We start from the raw sequence: 16776 nt of genomic DNA on the forward strand, positions 1-16776 counted from the left end.
ATTCACACAGAACTATCTCAGCTAATGAGAATATATCTGAACATCTCATCTTGACTATTTCAACTATTTGTACAGGGTTGGGCTGATGGCTGCACATTCCCTACAGGGTGATATCAGGTCTAATAGATCTGGCACATCAACACACTCATCATGACCTCTCACCCAATTCTCTATTTTGTGTTGTCTTCTACCAATCATACTACCTTTAGGTCAATATAAAATAAATATCAATTATAGAAACATTGGACTTTTCTTGCTTCATGACCAACCAACAATGCTTTTTGCCAATCCTGCTTCTAGAAAAAGGCCCTTCTAGGCTAGCGAAATAGTTGAAAACACATCATCAACCTGTGAAGGACTTCATTTCAAATGCAGCAGCTGAGATTTGAACCATGCAGGACCAATAAATAGACAATAAGACTCTCACAGACCACACCTGGCTAGTAAGCCAGCCAGGTGTGGCCCAAAGTGCTGCATACTTATCCTTTTAATTAAGCATTTAACTCATCAGTGCAACAAACATGTCCTGCCATGTGTGATAAGTGCTGCTTGAAACCCGTTCTCAGGTTCTTATGTTGAACTTGCGGCACAAATGATCCTTTACAGTTTCATTATTTTAAATTTATTCAACAGAACTGATACAGTACATATTTGGATACAAAGTACTCATGTGAATACATGGTGCCACAGTAGCTGTAATTAAAGAGCACAGTATGGAAGTGCTGTTGGTGTAACGCTGCCCTCTTGTGGATGAAATCATGTACTTCAGTCAGATGTGTAGGTGCACTGAGCCCTCATGAAGCAATAGATGCTTACCACTGATAGTAGGAACACCAACATAATTAAATGGTAAACTTACTAAGGTGTTCAAACATATAAATCAAGAATATGTTGAACAAGAGTAAATAAAAACATTAAATCAAACAGATTAGGCTGTATAAGGCAGTTATATCCAGTAGTGGACTACGAAGGCAGAAAGCACATACATTACATTTTCGCACCATATGAAGTTGTTTTGGTTAATTTGTTCGCAACAGTTGCTTATTTACACATTGAGTTGATACAGAGCAACAGCTATTTGGGAGTAAGTAAATATATATATATTTTGTACTTTGGGTGAACTGACTGCTTAATAATTGCCAGCATTGGCTTCTTCTTTCTCATTTAGTAGTGATGGCGACTCCCTTCTTGACCCAGGCGTTGCTGTTGAGTAGAGAGAGCATGAAGCGAGCCACGTCTCCTCTTCCCACTGCGCTGCCTGCAGGGTTACCACTGCTGTCGGGCACAAAGTATCCCTCATGGGTCAGAAACTCTTGAGCTGTGGAGGACACAAAAGATGAAAAACTGGGAGTCAGACGGCATTACAATAACAGCATTTCTAAATCTGGTCCTCCCGCTAATGAAAGGAGAGGAGATACACGCTGGAACCTCAAGGAGCAGCGTTGCGATTGAACTCTGTCAAAATGGATCCCGAGGCAGAAGGGCTGCTTTTACCTGAGGCCGACAGGTTCTTAAGACCGGGTGGACGAACCACAGTCCAGGTAATGTCCTCGGTCTTGTGCAGAAACTGCTCCATCTCATGCATGTTGGTGAGAACGCTTCGGATCATCGGCAGCAGGAGGAAGCGGATGAGATAAGATGACTGCACTCCTGAGTTGGCTAACAAAAATAAGAAAAAAAACTCTAAATCTCTCACATTTCATTAAAAACGTGCATGTAAATAAGTTCTCAGTCTGATGAGAATCTATACACAAATCTATAAGAACTCAAATTTGTCTGAATGAAAGCATCAATCTGTTTGTATTTAATACTGTGAACAGAGGTAACAGCAGATCCTGAAAAACACTTGTATTCCATAACTATGAGACATTATAAACGTAAAAGGTTTTAATTGTAGCACTTTACGCTAGAAAGTAAAAAGAAGAACATATATTAAAATTGTAGAAGTATATTCTGCTTTTCTTTATTAAACAGACTTATACAGACTGCTAGCAGCTCTGTGAGGATCTATTTCTAGATGTTTGATCATACTCTGAGCAATAAAACAAGGAAGAACTCTTTGAAGAAAATTAGTTGATGTAAAATTCTGTAATAAAAGCCCCAATACACGTGTGCTGCACTTACGCTCAGTGTACCAGGAGGTCATGGTGATGATCCTGTTGACCTGGGCCTCTCGCATGGCGCTGACCACGCTGTTCATGGACAGGGAGTAGCCCGTCACCGGCGAGAAGAAGGAGGCCGGGAAGCCGAGGCAGGACAAGATCACGTCCTGTCCTCTGAAGTGAGCCTTCAGACTGTCTGCTGAGAAAATATCAGCTTCCACCACCTGAAAGCAGCAGACGGGGAGACATAAATAATCAATAATGAGGAGCAGTTTTACGTCTTTGTTGAGTCGAGATCACATACAAGCATTGTCTTTCAGAACCTTCTCACTTCCTGCCCGTCCCATTGGTTCCTACAGATGACTAAACCAAAGCCTCCAAGCTTTTTCCACCTTAATCTTAATTGACCAGAGACATGTAACATTTAATAACTGAAAAGTGAATTCACATTATTTCCCATTAATAACTCAATCCTGCTGATTTCAGCAGGTCTGTTTTGCCTATTTTAAATCCAGTTGTGCTTCTTTTATTCTCAAGAGAAGTGTCTGTTTTTCCATTAAGATTATTTATAGCCATTGCTGCGGTGTCAAAGAGCACTAGTACCATTCCCCAGTTCTCCTACAGTATAGTTGTTTTTTTACTTGCTTTCCAATAAATACCTGTTTCTTCCCATTACACTTTCTTGAGATGAAGTGACATGCACCCAAATGCCTCTTATCTAACTGTTGTTGCACTTTACATACAATTTCCCAAAACGCAGTTATTTTCTGAGATCGCCAAAGAATATGTGATCTACATCAAATGATTATGTAGTTTAAGTCAACGTCACTCAAACAGGAGTAAATAGTGTATTTGTCGGGGACTATTTTCAGCTGCGGATGAACACATGATGTGTGTTGTAGTGAGGATTTACAGTAGCAGGATGTTGTAAGTTGGATTGACTCAAAACACCGAATGAGACTCATTTAGGGGGTTTTAATAGACAACAATGATTTAGATTCATCGGGTGATACTTTGATATATTCCATTTATGGTTTTTGGTCTTTTCAAAAGAGATTTGTTGACAATAAGAAAAAAAAAAAAAGATTAACACCAGGTTTATATTTGCAGTGTTGCATTTAAATCCACATTGTTATCTGCATTGCTGTGTGCACAGTATCACACCCAGAAGTTAAACCTGCAAGAACATCTGTGGCTTCTGTTCAGAAACATTTGCAGTACTTCAGATTTTACCTAACACGACCCTCATTCGGACACAATTCTATCACACCGACTGAACTTTGAACATGCAGTTAACAGCAGCATAACAAGATGGCTAACTCAGAGTGAGTGTCATATTACCTTGAGATTATCATGATGCACTGTAAGTTTTCCCGGGTTCCTGACGATGGCGGTGACAGTGTGGCCCTGCTGCAGTGCCTGGTTGACCAGATACTGTCCAGTCTGCCCAGTGGCTCCCAGTACGGCGATCTTCATCCTCAGCTTCCGACACACACACACACACACACACACAACTCAGTCAGAGCTGAAGCTTATCAATGGACGACGTGTTGAATGCTCCGATTCCTCAAACTAACTACAGGGAAGGTCCCTCCCTGTTTCACAAGTCCCAAGTGTAAATAAACGATTATTATGGTGCAATAAAGAAGCTCTATCTGAGGTATTAAGGTTTGTCATCTGATGGAGTATGTGCTTAAAATGTAGATGTTACACTGCAGCCTTGTTTATACATTAGTCACTGATTCAACATAAATTATCATCTAAAGAGGTTATATCATGTACAATTTATTTTTAGTAAGATGTTTCTATATGTTGACGTTGTCCCAGCTTGGTTGAAAACTTGCGTTTGAAGAGGCAAGAAGAACAAACACTGGGTGTCTTTGTTGACTCCCAAATTGGGACAAATGTATCATTTCTGCAGCCGTGGAGAGGATGACGAGCTTGTTGGTCAGATGCTCTCTGCAGATATTAATCAGAAACAACCAACTGAATCTAAATGATGTTGGTTGGGAAGTCAGTCTTTTTCTTGAAAGTTTATAGCTGCCATGTTCAAGCGAACTCTGGTCAACATGGAGCCAGATGTTGCACTGTTACAGCAGCTGTGCTATAATTGTCTTGTGTTCATTTTTTGATTTATCACTTTTCATGTAAATCACTTTGCATTGTCTTGTTGCATTTCTTCAACTTGATTTATAAACAATATGTAATAGTTCTTTTTTAATATTGTCAAACATAACGAAGATTTTAGAAGCTCTTCAGAACAAACAGTAGCACCACTCCTACTTATATAACTAAAAGTCAAATTTCAACCTGGTGCTTTTTGCTCTTGACGCACCCATTTTATAGAAGAAAACACATCATGTGGTGCGATACTTCAATGGGGTGAAGAAGTATTTATTGTTGGATTGCTTTTTTTTTTTTAAATGACTCCCTGAGGCACATCCTGTACAATTCTTCAAGTTAATCAAGCGGTGGTTCACTTGAATGATGATATAAGGCTGCAGAAGTAGCCAAGTAGCATGAAATCAAAGTAAAACTGTTACATCAAATTTAACAATTTAGGGCAAGGTCTTCAAAAACCTTCTGGAAAAAAAGGTCTCAACCCCTTTCTCAGAATCTCTCCCAATGCTGCAGTAGATTATGAAAGCATACATTCATAAGTCACTAACCCGCCACACAAAACCTCACTTCAGATCGGATAGACCCAGTGACGTTAGGTACCCTGGTTAGACCACCAGCGTGGACAATTAATTAGTAAGCATCGGAAATAACAGAATTCTACGAATATAAGGCTGCTTTCAATGTGGAGCTGCACTAACAATGACAAGCGGGGACAAGAGTCTTTAAATACAGGGACTAACAACTGACCCGAGGCTCAACCTTTTTGCATTGCATAATGTAAACATCTTTGTTTACTTGTTTAATGCTTTTAAAGAAATGTCCACAATGGACCGCATTTAGAGTCACGATCAGTTGAGAAACACCGGAAGTATTGTTTTCCTTCCATCTGTACGCATATGGCTGAATGAAATAATGCTAAATACTCACAAAAAGCTCACATGTATTCCTAAATATTTGGTGCTTGTGTCACATGTGTTGACAAATAGATGTTAAGTTCAATCAACATCTCTCGCTTAACTGTGTCAACAACAAAAAACGGCAACATACGTTTTTCCACTCCTCAAAAATATGACAGTTTGGCGTCAATGATTATCCATATAAACGAGAGGACGGCTCGTTGTTAACAAAAACAAACCAAACCAAACATTAGCTAACTCACCTCCGCCATGCGTCACACGTCACGTACACGTCCAGCGAGGGAGGCGTTCAAGACCGGTGTGTTGCGTATGAGTTCAGGTGTGTTTATAAAGGAAAAGTTATGCGTTTTATGTATTTTAAAACGGATTTAAAATTGTTTTGATAACACGCAAAATGCGATTATGTGACCCTTTCAAGTAAACGTTGAAGTGACTGAATAACTGTGTCACAAAAAGTATATTCTAACGTGAAATTAGCACCCAGTCAATGTATGCTAACTAATTAGCCACGTGTTACAATATCCCCATTACAGCCACCCCAATACAATTACATCAAAACACTTGACATAAAGAAATAGAACTATTGACTGTAAAACATAAAAAAGGCATGTAACTCTAGCTGTATGTAACTAAATACATTTGTTGTTGCTCTATTGTGAATCTATTTATGTCTTGACAACTAATTAGCAAAAATCACAGTTCTGTCTCTCGATTTCTACCAATATACGCATTCAAATTGCCCGCCAAGTACTTCCTGGAACTATCAGAAGTCTATGTGAGTCCATTGACCATCAAGCATTTTGAATCTTTCCTTGTATGGCCCTGCTTGTACCTGCATGTTTCAGGCATACATGTGTGTTCATGGGACTCTAAGCGAAAGTAAAGTGGAGTTACTTTTTTGGAATTGATTATCCCTTTGTTATTCGTTTTGTATTGAGTAAAACATTAGATCGGTAAAAAAGAAAGTAAAATAAATAACTCACTACAGAAATTACAAAAATTACAGAAAGACACACAAATATGTTAAAGATAATACTGAAATACATGATATAGGGCAGTGTAACTTGTTTTTGGGGAGGTGTTGTGCTTTTCTTCCAGCCTGCCATGACCTCTAAAATCCGACCATTTCAACACTCGCTGCTGGGTTCATCATTAGATGTCAACACAAACACACCTGACCACACACGCTTACAAATTACTGTAATCAAAAACCTATGTTTCCATTCGCACTTCCTATAAAAAACCAGCCGAGTCGCATCAAGTCATTAGCTCAAGTAATCCACTTGTGGCTCGGTGCCTTGACTCTGCGATCACACCGAGGGACTAAAGACTAAACCAGCTTCAGCACAGACAGAGGGAGCTTCACACATGGGGCCTCTGTGGTGACCGTCCTTCTTCCACCTACGGTACGATGACCAGTCTGACTGACGTTCTGCAGCTCTTGATCTGATCCTGGTGGACCGGTGGAGGATGAAACAGAACAAATGGTGTTTAAATACTCATTGAAACTGAGAGCCAAACAACTAGGCAGCTGGTGACTGGAGAGGGGAGGTGACCACGTAAGTAAAATGTTGATTTAAAGATCTCACAGTAGAGGAACCTTTTCAGATTTCTACAGCAGTTAGATCAATTCACTAAATCCCAAAACAAGCAGATAAAGACAGAAAATCATATTAGACTCAGTTTTCTAATCTTTACTAGGTCAGAATAAAATCTGAAACATGTTCCAGATTTGGTTCAAGCACTTCCATAATGATATATCTTAGTACACTAAAAGGTTTGCCTTGTACAGTTATGTCTTGTGATAGGAAAGATGAGATTTTGATCACCACTTTGACCTGATGCTAAATATGTGACGAAAGCCACCATCTGTTCCTCTAAGTAGGTCAAAGCCAGCAATAAGCTTACGTTCAAACACAATTCAATGCAATATATCATGTTCAGATTTAAACGATCAATCTTTTGTTGGGTTTTGTAAATTGTAAACAATAATTTAGGCATCATATGTTTACCTGAAACAACAGATGGATATTTTATAATGATTTAATTCTTCCATTTCATTAAAAAAAAACTTAAATGAATAAGATATTTCCTGCCTTCTCAGTTTCATAGATTGCTTAGTGTAAAGCCTTCCAAGAATTTAGGTAAAAACAGTCCTGTGCTGCGGGATTGAGGCCAATCACAGAGATGAGGAGCAAACCAGCAGATAACGAGATTAAAAGGTCGAAACGTCCTCCGGCTTCAGCTCCCCCGCTGCTGACAAGCCACGCTCAACGTTCTGCTCCGTGAATGAATGGGTTTATCAGAGGCCAGGATTGCATCAGAGTTACTTTAACATGTGTGTGGGGTGTCTGAAAATGTATATGTATAGTCAGATTTGTGACGCCAAAAAGTAATGTATCCCTTTTAGAGAGCAGTAATGGATTCATTGTGTTGTACTTAACTAATGCAGATAATTCATGCGCATACGTTAAATCTGGTAACTTTTATCTGATGTGCTTGTTTGGTGCTGTGAACAGGAACAGTCATGGGATGTGGCGTCTCAAAGTCCGACCAGTTCCACAAAAACGCCGTTAAAGGTAACCATGATCCTTCAAACATTGACGGATACACCTGCTTAGAAACCTTCTCAGATGTTTGTGTTGTATTAATGCGTCTGCATTTCTTTTCTTTCTGCTCCGCTGCATGCAGCCGTCATAAGTAAGCCACACCCGTCTTACCTTGTGTGTTGTGTCATTGTGTTTGCCAGATGTTGAATGTGTGTTCAAACCACACATCTGGGTCGGAGCAGGTGGAGGAAATATCAAATGTCCAACTTAAGATGGTATAGATATTTTAGCACTGCCGCATTTGTGAAAGAGAAACATCTTGTAATGTCTAAAAGGTTTACAGAAACAAACTGTCTGTGTAAATTTACTTGAAAAAGAAGTATGAAGAACAGAAATGTATGTCAAGAAGAGTGTAGAAAGTGGATCCCAATGCATAACAATGCTGGCCACATGAACTCAGAAGAAAATAATCTTTATTTATGGTTTGTGCCGACAAGTCAAACAGACAATCACAGAACAAAAACCAGGGGATCAAACAAAGACTGAACTGAAAACCAGGACTTGAATACAAACTGATTTGACGAGGGGATGAAGTGCAGGTGTAGAGAAGTGCAGGTGATGAGGCAGGAGGATGGACAGGGAACTGATTGAGCAGGGGGGGCAACTCTGGGAACAGGGAAGGAGCTGATTGGCTGGGAGGAATGCTGGGAGCAGGGAAGTGTGTAGATGGTTAAAGGAGGGAAAGGCAGGACAGGAACAGAGGAGGAAATACATCGCACAGAAAACCACTCTATTCTAGTCTGAGTGCACTTGGACACGGTGACAATCGATCATCATTGCAGTACGATTCCACTTAAAGTTATTAAATCCTGCATTGTTGCTGCTGTTGTGTGTTTACTGTGAAGTCAATCTTCATCTCTGCAGCATTTGCTATTGTCTGATCACCTGTTGTCTCTGTTTCAGCTATAAGATCTGCCGTCCTGATTCAGCGATGGTACCGTCAGTACGTCGCCCGCACAGAGATGAGACGGAGATACACCTGGCACATCTTCCAGTCCATCGAATACTCCGGAGAACAGGCTCAGATAAAGGTGAGAAACCACCAAGAGACGATCCAGTGTGGGTTCTGCAGGTTTGCTTTAAAGTAATAACAAAAATAACATCAACTTTCACGCCTCCTCCCCGTGCAGCTTTATAACTTCCTCGGCTACCTCATGGACAATTTCACACCTGCAAGCAATGAACGTAAGATTTATACATTTCAATTGACAAACTGCATCGCTCAAGAACTTCCTGAATCTCCAGGTGTGAGCTGTCGTCGTGTCCTTTCCTTTGCAGGGAATTTGATCTCGCACATCTTCAGGGAGAACGAGGTATGTCAGGACGCAGAGTGGGAGAGGTACTTCTGCTACAAGAACATCGAGGTGCCAGAGATCTACTCGGGCCCTCACCTCACCTTCCCTCTGACGGCGGAGCAGGCGGTCGGGCTGGTGGAGGCCTTCAGGAACAAGAAAGTAGGTGCACACCGCGGCCAGCCATGTTTTGAGCTTAAGAAGGAGTCTCCCTTGTCTCCTCAACTATCTTTTACTTTTACGACATTTTCTTTCTGTATTTTGTCTTTGAATATATTGAAAAACAATCTTTAAATAAAATGCATCATTAGTTTATTGTTGGTTGCGTTCAAGTTACGTGCAAGAAATGAGGACAAAAAGCACATATGCATGAATCACAGAATCACAGCAGTTATAGCATGACTACCTGCTCATGTGTCTGAAGCCGTCTTGCTGATAAGTTTCTCTCCCAGCAGCAGCTGCACTCGCGCTACGTCCTCCAGCTGCTGCTCGAGACGTGGAAACAGCTCCGGATGTTGCCGAATATCAACCGCATCTCCACCTGCCACAGCAAAGAAATCACTATTTGTGGTGAGCCAAAGAATTCGTTGATTCAATCGATCTGACAATTTTAGCAAAATGACAGAAGTTTTCTGAATCCATCATCCAAATTGTGAATATTTGCTCTTTTTTGTTTAAACCTCCTGTTATTGTAAACTGAATCTTTGGGGGTTTTAGAATGTTTGTTGGATAAAACATGACACTTATATGTCAAATTGTGCTCTGGTAGATTGTTATTTTTCTTTAAGTTATAAACTAATGTTTTTTAAACATTTACCAAATATCTGATATTTTATAGTCCAAACTAAAAATCATTTTTAGAACAATATTCTAGCACTTTCTGACAGAAATGTAGACAGTTTGTTTCTGTTTGTTGTTATTAATTCATTTACACACATCTTCTTCATTACAGGTGATTTGCACGGACAACTGGATGACCTGCTGCTGATTTTCTACAAGGTCTAGATTTCATCTTCTAACAACTTCAAATTTGTTTTTTTCAAGCTTATGAGCTATAATTATTAATTTGAAAGAGGCGTCTATAGATAGACATTTTTAATGGAATTGTTTAAATGATTAGATTTTATTATTTTAATCAATACTCTCCTCCTTGCCTGTACTGTAGGCCATGAAGTGAATCAGTAGTGCTGCAACTCAATACATTAATTGATGGGAAAGTTTCACATCATTTAAAATTTTAAAAACAGCATTATCTTACAATTGAGAAGCTAAAATCAGGGACATTCTTTAATGCTGAAACAACTTTAACAATTAACCAATTAGCAAGATTGTTGCTGAAAATGAAGTAAATCTACTCATCGATAAATCAACTTATTGTTTCCCTCCTAAACTCTCATTGGTTTACATTCAGATTACAGAAGAAGGCTTTCACACGACTTTACTCGTTTACATTACAGAATGACATGCCGTCCTTGGAGAAGCCATATCTGTTCAACGGAGACTTCGTAGACCGAGGCAAAGACTCCATTGAGATCCTCATCATCCTGTTTTCATTCCTGGTCGTCTATCCGAGTGAAGTCTACCTCAACAGAGGAAACCACGAGGACCATATAATCAACCTGAGGTAGAACTAAATCTAACTAGAGGGACAGTGAAGCTAAAAAAAAGGTACATTTCTAACCGTTATCTTGCGTTTCTCTGACTGATGTAGGTACGGCTTCACAAAGGAGGTGTTGACTAAATACAAGGTGGGTTTATATCACTGTACAAACTTCAACACACTCATTTTCATTGTGTTTACAGCTCAGTGTTAACTCCTCATCCCTGCTTATCAATCTAAAGAGCACAGCCTAAATGTGCCCTAATCCCTTCTATCTTTGGAGCAGCACATTTAGATTGGTTTGAATCACCTGTGCCTGAACATTCAGTAAGGCTTGATACAGCCCTCCCAGTACTATACTGGTCCCTATTGCGAACAGCTAAGAGGATTTGATGTCATTAAATCAGATGACTGATCTGACTCTGTTGGCTTTGTTCAGATGGAAGGAAGTTTGAATTCCTGCGACACTATCAGCAATAATTTGATTGACATTTTGGTTTATAAACATTCTTAAGTCATCGAACTTTCAATCTGAAACAACATCTTTACACTTGATCCGCAAGCTGCAACAACCCGTCAAATAAAGACAACTACACCTCCAAAAATGAGACAAAACACATAGAAAGTACTGGACAATGCACATTAAGAGAAGAAGAGGAGGATGAAGACAGTGGTTTCCTGTTTGTCCTCAGATGCACGGCAAACGGATCCTGAAGCTGCTGCAGAAGATTTTCAGCTGGCTGCCGTTAGCCACGGTGATCGACCAGAAGGTGCTGGTACTCCACGGTGGGATCTCCGACACCACAGACCTCGGTGTCCTCGCCAGAGTGGACAGACACAATGTGAGCTGTCAAACGTGGACATGTTCATTTTGGTTTTTCATCATCATTGTGAAAGTCCCTGACATCTCTGCTCTTCTTCTGTTTCTTTTTCAAACAGTATGTTTCAGCGCTGAGGCCTCCAAAGAAGAGACACGGGTGCTCAGCGAGGTTGTCCGTTGACTCGGATATGGACGAGGGCGTCTGGTCCCCCAACAAGGTGTTGCAGCGTCAGAACTCCCTCACGTTTCTCAAACCGATTCGTCGCGACAGCTTCATGAACCGCTCGCTGCAAGACTTCTCCGACCGGCTCAATGTGAACACGGTGGACGAGGTGGAGATCTCCAGAAGGAGACGGTCCATTTTCAACCCGGCAATCGGCAGACTAGAAAATGAGACGGCCGCGTCCTCCGAGTCTGTCAACAGTCAGACTGTGATAGACGAGTGGAAACAGGTGATGAATGAGTAGTGACCCGAGGTGTTGGCTCACGTAGGCCTACTTATTCTATTCTTTTTGATTTGTTTACTAAAAACCCAACTGATCCACATTGTCTTTGTTTTAAGTTGTGTTTTTCTCAGCGGTGTAAAGTGCCACGTGAGTGCTGTTCTTTGCATTTATCCTAACGTCAACAGTGCACATGATGCATTTTAATGTCCCAGTGAAACAGAAGTTAGAGCGTCTTTAGCTTCTGTACTGTGACACATTCCCCAGTGAGACAGAATATTTGAGCGATGCTGAGTGGCAGATTCATTAATAGGATGATGTCATATGATTGGTTAAAATTGGCTGGTACTATTTTATTTAAGCACACTTCATATTTGGTTTTACAGGAAGTAAAGATAATTGGATTTTGATATAAAAATACACAGCACTAGATTTTTTTTTTTGGGGTCATAAATGTTTGCATATATCGTTAAATAGTTGCATACAATATGACTGAGGATGTGATTTAAAAGGGCAGTTTTTATTTCATCTCGACTTTAAAAGGCGGTAAAATGAGAACGCTATTAAAACAAAGCAGAGCTACAATAACTACAAGGCATTGTCAACTTTCATTGGTATTTAAAAGCAATCTTTGATTCTATCGTGTGCAAGTAAGTTGGATAAATCCATTTCATACACTCAACACGTACACTGTAAAAATACACTTAAGTACAGCACATGTGAGATACTTATTTAATGACTTGTTGCTTTTGTGTCTCCGCTCTGAGTCACAGTCGGACGAACAACACTCACCTGCTGTGTATTGTTGCCAGCGTGGGCTTTAACCTGCTGTAATCCGCCGCGTCATTAATCCCGCTACCGTCACCATTTTAAGTACAGGCTGCAGACGTCCATGGTCTCTTTTGACTCTGGTCCATTCAACTCAGGGAAATATCTGAACTGTAAAGTGATGCTCTCTGGTGTTTGTACACATATTATATAAAATATAATAAGTTAGTAATTCAGAAATATTTTAAGTAGCTGTTCTGGAGCTTTTAATCACATGATCTTCCTCAGCAGACAGTTTGCCATTGTAGACATTTTTGAGCACTTTTAAGGACATTGATTAAAAGTCCTTAAAAGTGCTTAAGAGTTCAATCATGTTAATTATTATTTTCTCGTATTATCTACAGATCCTGGACCTGCTGTGGAGCGACCCGATGAACCAGGACGGCTGCGTGCCCAACGAGGTGCGGGGTGGAGGCTGCTACTGGGGCCCCGACGTCACCGAGGACTTCCTGAACAGACACAACCTGCAACTCATCATCCGCTCCCACGAGTGTAAACAGGAAGGTTACGAGTTCTGCCACAACCGTAAGGTGAGCTCAAGACACTGACGGCCCACAGACGCTGTGATGTTTTCACTGTAACATTAAGGCTTTCTTTGGTTTCACCTAGGTCCTCACTCTGTTCTCCGCCTCCAATTACTACGATGTGGGAAGCAACAGGGGGGCCTACGTGAAGTTGGGTCCAGACCTTGTGCCTTATTTGATTCAATACCAGGCCAGCAGCATGATCAGAGAGCTCACCGTGAGACAAAGGTACAGAACAACTACCAGAAAATATTCATCTCAAGAAATGTGAATCATTCTACTAGGGCTGCAACTAGTTCCTCTTTCACGATTTATCAATTAGTTGTCTATATAAAAATCCCTCTTATACTTCCCCAGAGCAGAAGGCAACACCTCATTGTTTTGTCAAAAAAACATTTCAAAATGCTACATATTTGCAATGTACAATTGTACAAAATATTTAAAAAGAAATTAGCAAATCTTTGCACGTGAGAGACTGGAACCCTCCAAAAAAAAAGGAGTGCGACATTTTGGTAAATATGCTCATTTGCTTTTTTACCAAGTCATTTAAGAAGATTGATAGCTAATGTTTGACCGGTAAGTATGAAGCTACAGCTAGCGGCTTAGCTTAGCTTAGCTAAATATTGGAGACAGCTGCCATGGCTCTGTACAAAGGTAACCCAATTAACCTACAAGCAGCATTAAATGTCATTACTTTATCAACACTTTATATCTTGTTTGTTTACCTGTCTTGTTTACCTTTGGACCTTTGTGCTAAGCTTAACTAAACGTTTGCCGGGTGTGGCTTCATTGATTAACGCATACAGACTTGTGAGTGGTTTCGACCTTTTCATGTGACTCTTGGCAAAAACAGTTAAGAAGGACATGATTAAATTCCCAAACACAATGTCCAACAGCAAAGCACCATTTTTGTCTTTTTAGATTGTGTAAAAAAACCACTGTCCCGCCTTTAATTCTGTTTATTGTCTATTTGTTCTTGTCTGCAGTGTCGGGCGAACCGAGCGCTCAGCCCTCAAAGTCCTGCGGGAGCAGGTGTTTGCGCACAAATCTGACCTCATCTGTGCCTTCAAAAAGTGCGACAGCAACAACACAGGTGTGTAGTGGGACTATCAGGAACCAGTTCAGGATCAGGTGTTTCTTTATTCTTTATTCTTTATTTCCTGTGTACTTCCCCTTGTAGTTCTCAAAGAAAGGGAGAAATGTGAGCTCCCAACTTTTAATCCCTATTCAGAAAACGTGGGAAGACCAAAAGTCCATCCAGGAACATTTGACAGTTTCACAGAAACTGTTGTTGTTCAGGGTTTTACTTTAGTTTCACCAACACCCTTGTTTCTCAGGTACATACTAAAGTAAATAAGAAAGTATGTCATTTTCATTTCATTCAGCTCCTCACGTTTAGTTCTTTTACAACAGATTTACTTACATTTTTGCTTTTGAAACTCAAGGGTCACTTCTTTTACATGCTTTAAATTTCCTTTTGGACCTTACAAAATGTGTTTTCAACTGCATCTCCAACAGCTGATCGAGTTGCTTGTCTGTGTAATGTCTGTAATGAAAGGAGGACGTCTTGAAGTTAAAATGAGACGTGTTCGTCAAACAAACAAAAAGTTTTGACGCTTTCTTGGTGTAGCCAGTGTATTTTTTTGATCATGGAAAAGAGAAAGAATCAAACATGTTCATCATCTCACAGAGTGAAGGTTGATTTATTATAAAAGACGATCTGATGCTTTGGATCAGAGTCCTTAAGGTTGATTCTGTTTTCGACATTCAAGATTTAAAAAATCTGATAATGATAGCCGACATTATATAAAAGAAACATTTTGCATTCCTTCAATTTGGTTACAGTTGAAAAATAAACTTGTCAGAACTTTTTACAAACACTGTAGAAGAGAGACAGTTTCTAAATGACCTCAAAGATATCTTTTGGGTTTCTGTGCTGAAATCTGGTTTGTGAGAATGTGGCTGAAATGAGATGACGGGTATCATGTCCACCTCCTTCAGGTCTTCTGTGTCTGAACGACTGGGCCTCTGCAGTGGAGAGCGTGATGCACCTCGGTCTTCCCTGGAGGATGCTGCGCTGTCAGCTGGTCCCCGGCAAGCCCAATGGCGGCATGATCGACTACCACGAGTGGTTCAATGAGCTCGCCATCAAAGGAGCCAACGCGGATGTGAGTATACCTTGCTGCAGATACACGGTGGTCACAAAACTTATATTGTCTGATTTAAGGATTTTTTGCTGAATCAGACACACTAATCTAAACGCACTTAAATACTGTTTGAATAAAAAAGAAAGCACTCTTGTTTTGTTGCAGCACATTGACCAGAGTCTGCTTGAGACTTTGTATCGTCACCGCTCCACCTTGGAGACAATCTTCAGAATCATAGACACCGACAACTCAGGTAAACCAATGAATCAATCACTGAAACTAGTTGCATGTATATTCATGTTTACGGGAGACCTCTATACACACATACTGACTTCAGCATATGTTGTTGTTCTCCACCTTAAACTGTCCCTCTACCTTGTGTTTTCTACAATTTGACTGAGGGGAAAGAATGTGTCGGTCAACACATTGATGAAATCAGTGTAGTGACTCACAGAGACAATCCGATGAGAGACAATCTGCTTCAGTGGAGGTGTAAAGTGTGTCAGGGCTCTGTGAAGTGTTTGTCGTGTCCAGATAGAGACGTTTACAGAGCTCAGCCTCTGTTAATCTGTAGCATGCACACAGGCCACGTAAGGTTACGTCCATCCCAGTTAAAACACGGATTAACCCACTGATATACTGGCCTCCCCTTCCCCCACATCTAACCACACACCCGTTTCCCTCACTAAGTATCCGCCTGTTTGAAAACTCTGTAATCTCTTCTTTTCTACTGTCCTCTTTAAACTTAAACCATCCTCCTCCTCCACACAGGCTTCATCACCATCGAGGACTTCCGGCAGACCTGGAAGCTGCTGAGTGTCTACCTAAAGATGGAGATCACCGACGACACCATCTCCGACCTGGTCGTCACCATCGACCGCAACCAGGACGGCAGCATCGACATCGAAGAGTTCATGGAGGCCTTCCGACTCACGGACAAGAAGAGCCGGCTGGAGCGAGGACGCAGCATGTTCATGGGGACGGCCACAGACCTCACCAAGCTGGAGGGAGACCCCAACATTTGAGCAGAGAGACGGAGAGACTGAAAAACAGAGAGTGACCTCAGGGCAGACTCCTCGCCAGGCAGCAGAGGGGAGGGGAGGGGAGGGGGGGGAGGGAGAGGAGGGAGGGGAGATGAAGCCATGCAAGCTGCTTCAATGACGCACTTTGAGACGTAGGATGCTGCTGAGCAACAGCCGTGTAGATCACATGGGATTAGAGAGAGGATAGAGTTCAGGGTATTTGAAAGCAAATGTTCGTTTTACATTTTGATGAAGTTTCATCCAATGACTCCATTTTGTCTCTGTTATTAAGTTAGTCGTTAAAACTGTTACAAGAAAGCATTATATTTAGGCTACATTGTTATTATTAGT

General features: G+C 40.8%; 2 protein-coding genes across 2 annotated transcripts; one reads left to right on the forward strand and one right to left on the reverse strand.

The window, feature by feature from the left end:
* Positions 1 to 616: 616 nt before the first annotated feature.
* Positions 617 to 5388, reverse strand: LOC306697083 (flavin reductase (NADPH)-like). Its single transcript, XM_079160825.1, has 5 exons — positions 5383 to 5388; positions 3444 to 3584; positions 2125 to 2326; positions 1495 to 1659; positions 617 to 1318 (listed from the first exon to the last, which is right to left on the reverse strand). Exons 2-5 carry the CDS (start codon positions 3576 to 3578, stop codon positions 1161 to 1163), a joined length of 660 nt encoding a protein of 219 aa, XP_079016951.1. The 5' UTR covers positions 3579 to 3584; positions 5383 to 5388; the 3' UTR covers positions 617 to 1160.
* Positions 5389 to 7667: 2279 nt separating this feature from the next.
* ppef2a (protein phosphatase with EF-hand domain 2a) lies at positions 7668 to 16428 on the forward strand (the record flags this gene model as incomplete). The annotated part of the gene is made up of 16 exons (XM_079161839.1): positions 7668 to 7719; positions 8653 to 8780; positions 8880 to 8934; positions 9028 to 9203; positions 9497 to 9611; positions 9994 to 10040; positions 10499 to 10665; positions 10753 to 10789; positions 11334 to 11483; positions 11581 to 11913; positions 13077 to 13262; positions 13342 to 13484; positions 14243 to 14349; positions 15258 to 15424; positions 15569 to 15656; positions 16175 to 16428. 16 exons carry the CDS (start codon positions 7668 to 7670, stop codon positions 16426 to 16428), a joined length of 2205 nt encoding a protein of 734 aa, XP_079017965.1.
* Positions 16429 to 16776: the final 348 nt, after the last annotated feature.

Source organism: Pholis gunnellus, assembly GCF_910591455.1.
Source record: "Pholis gunnellus genome assembly, chromosome: 6".
Lineage (NCBI taxonomy): Eukaryota > Metazoa > Chordata > Actinopteri > Perciformes > Pholidae > Pholis > Pholis gunnellus.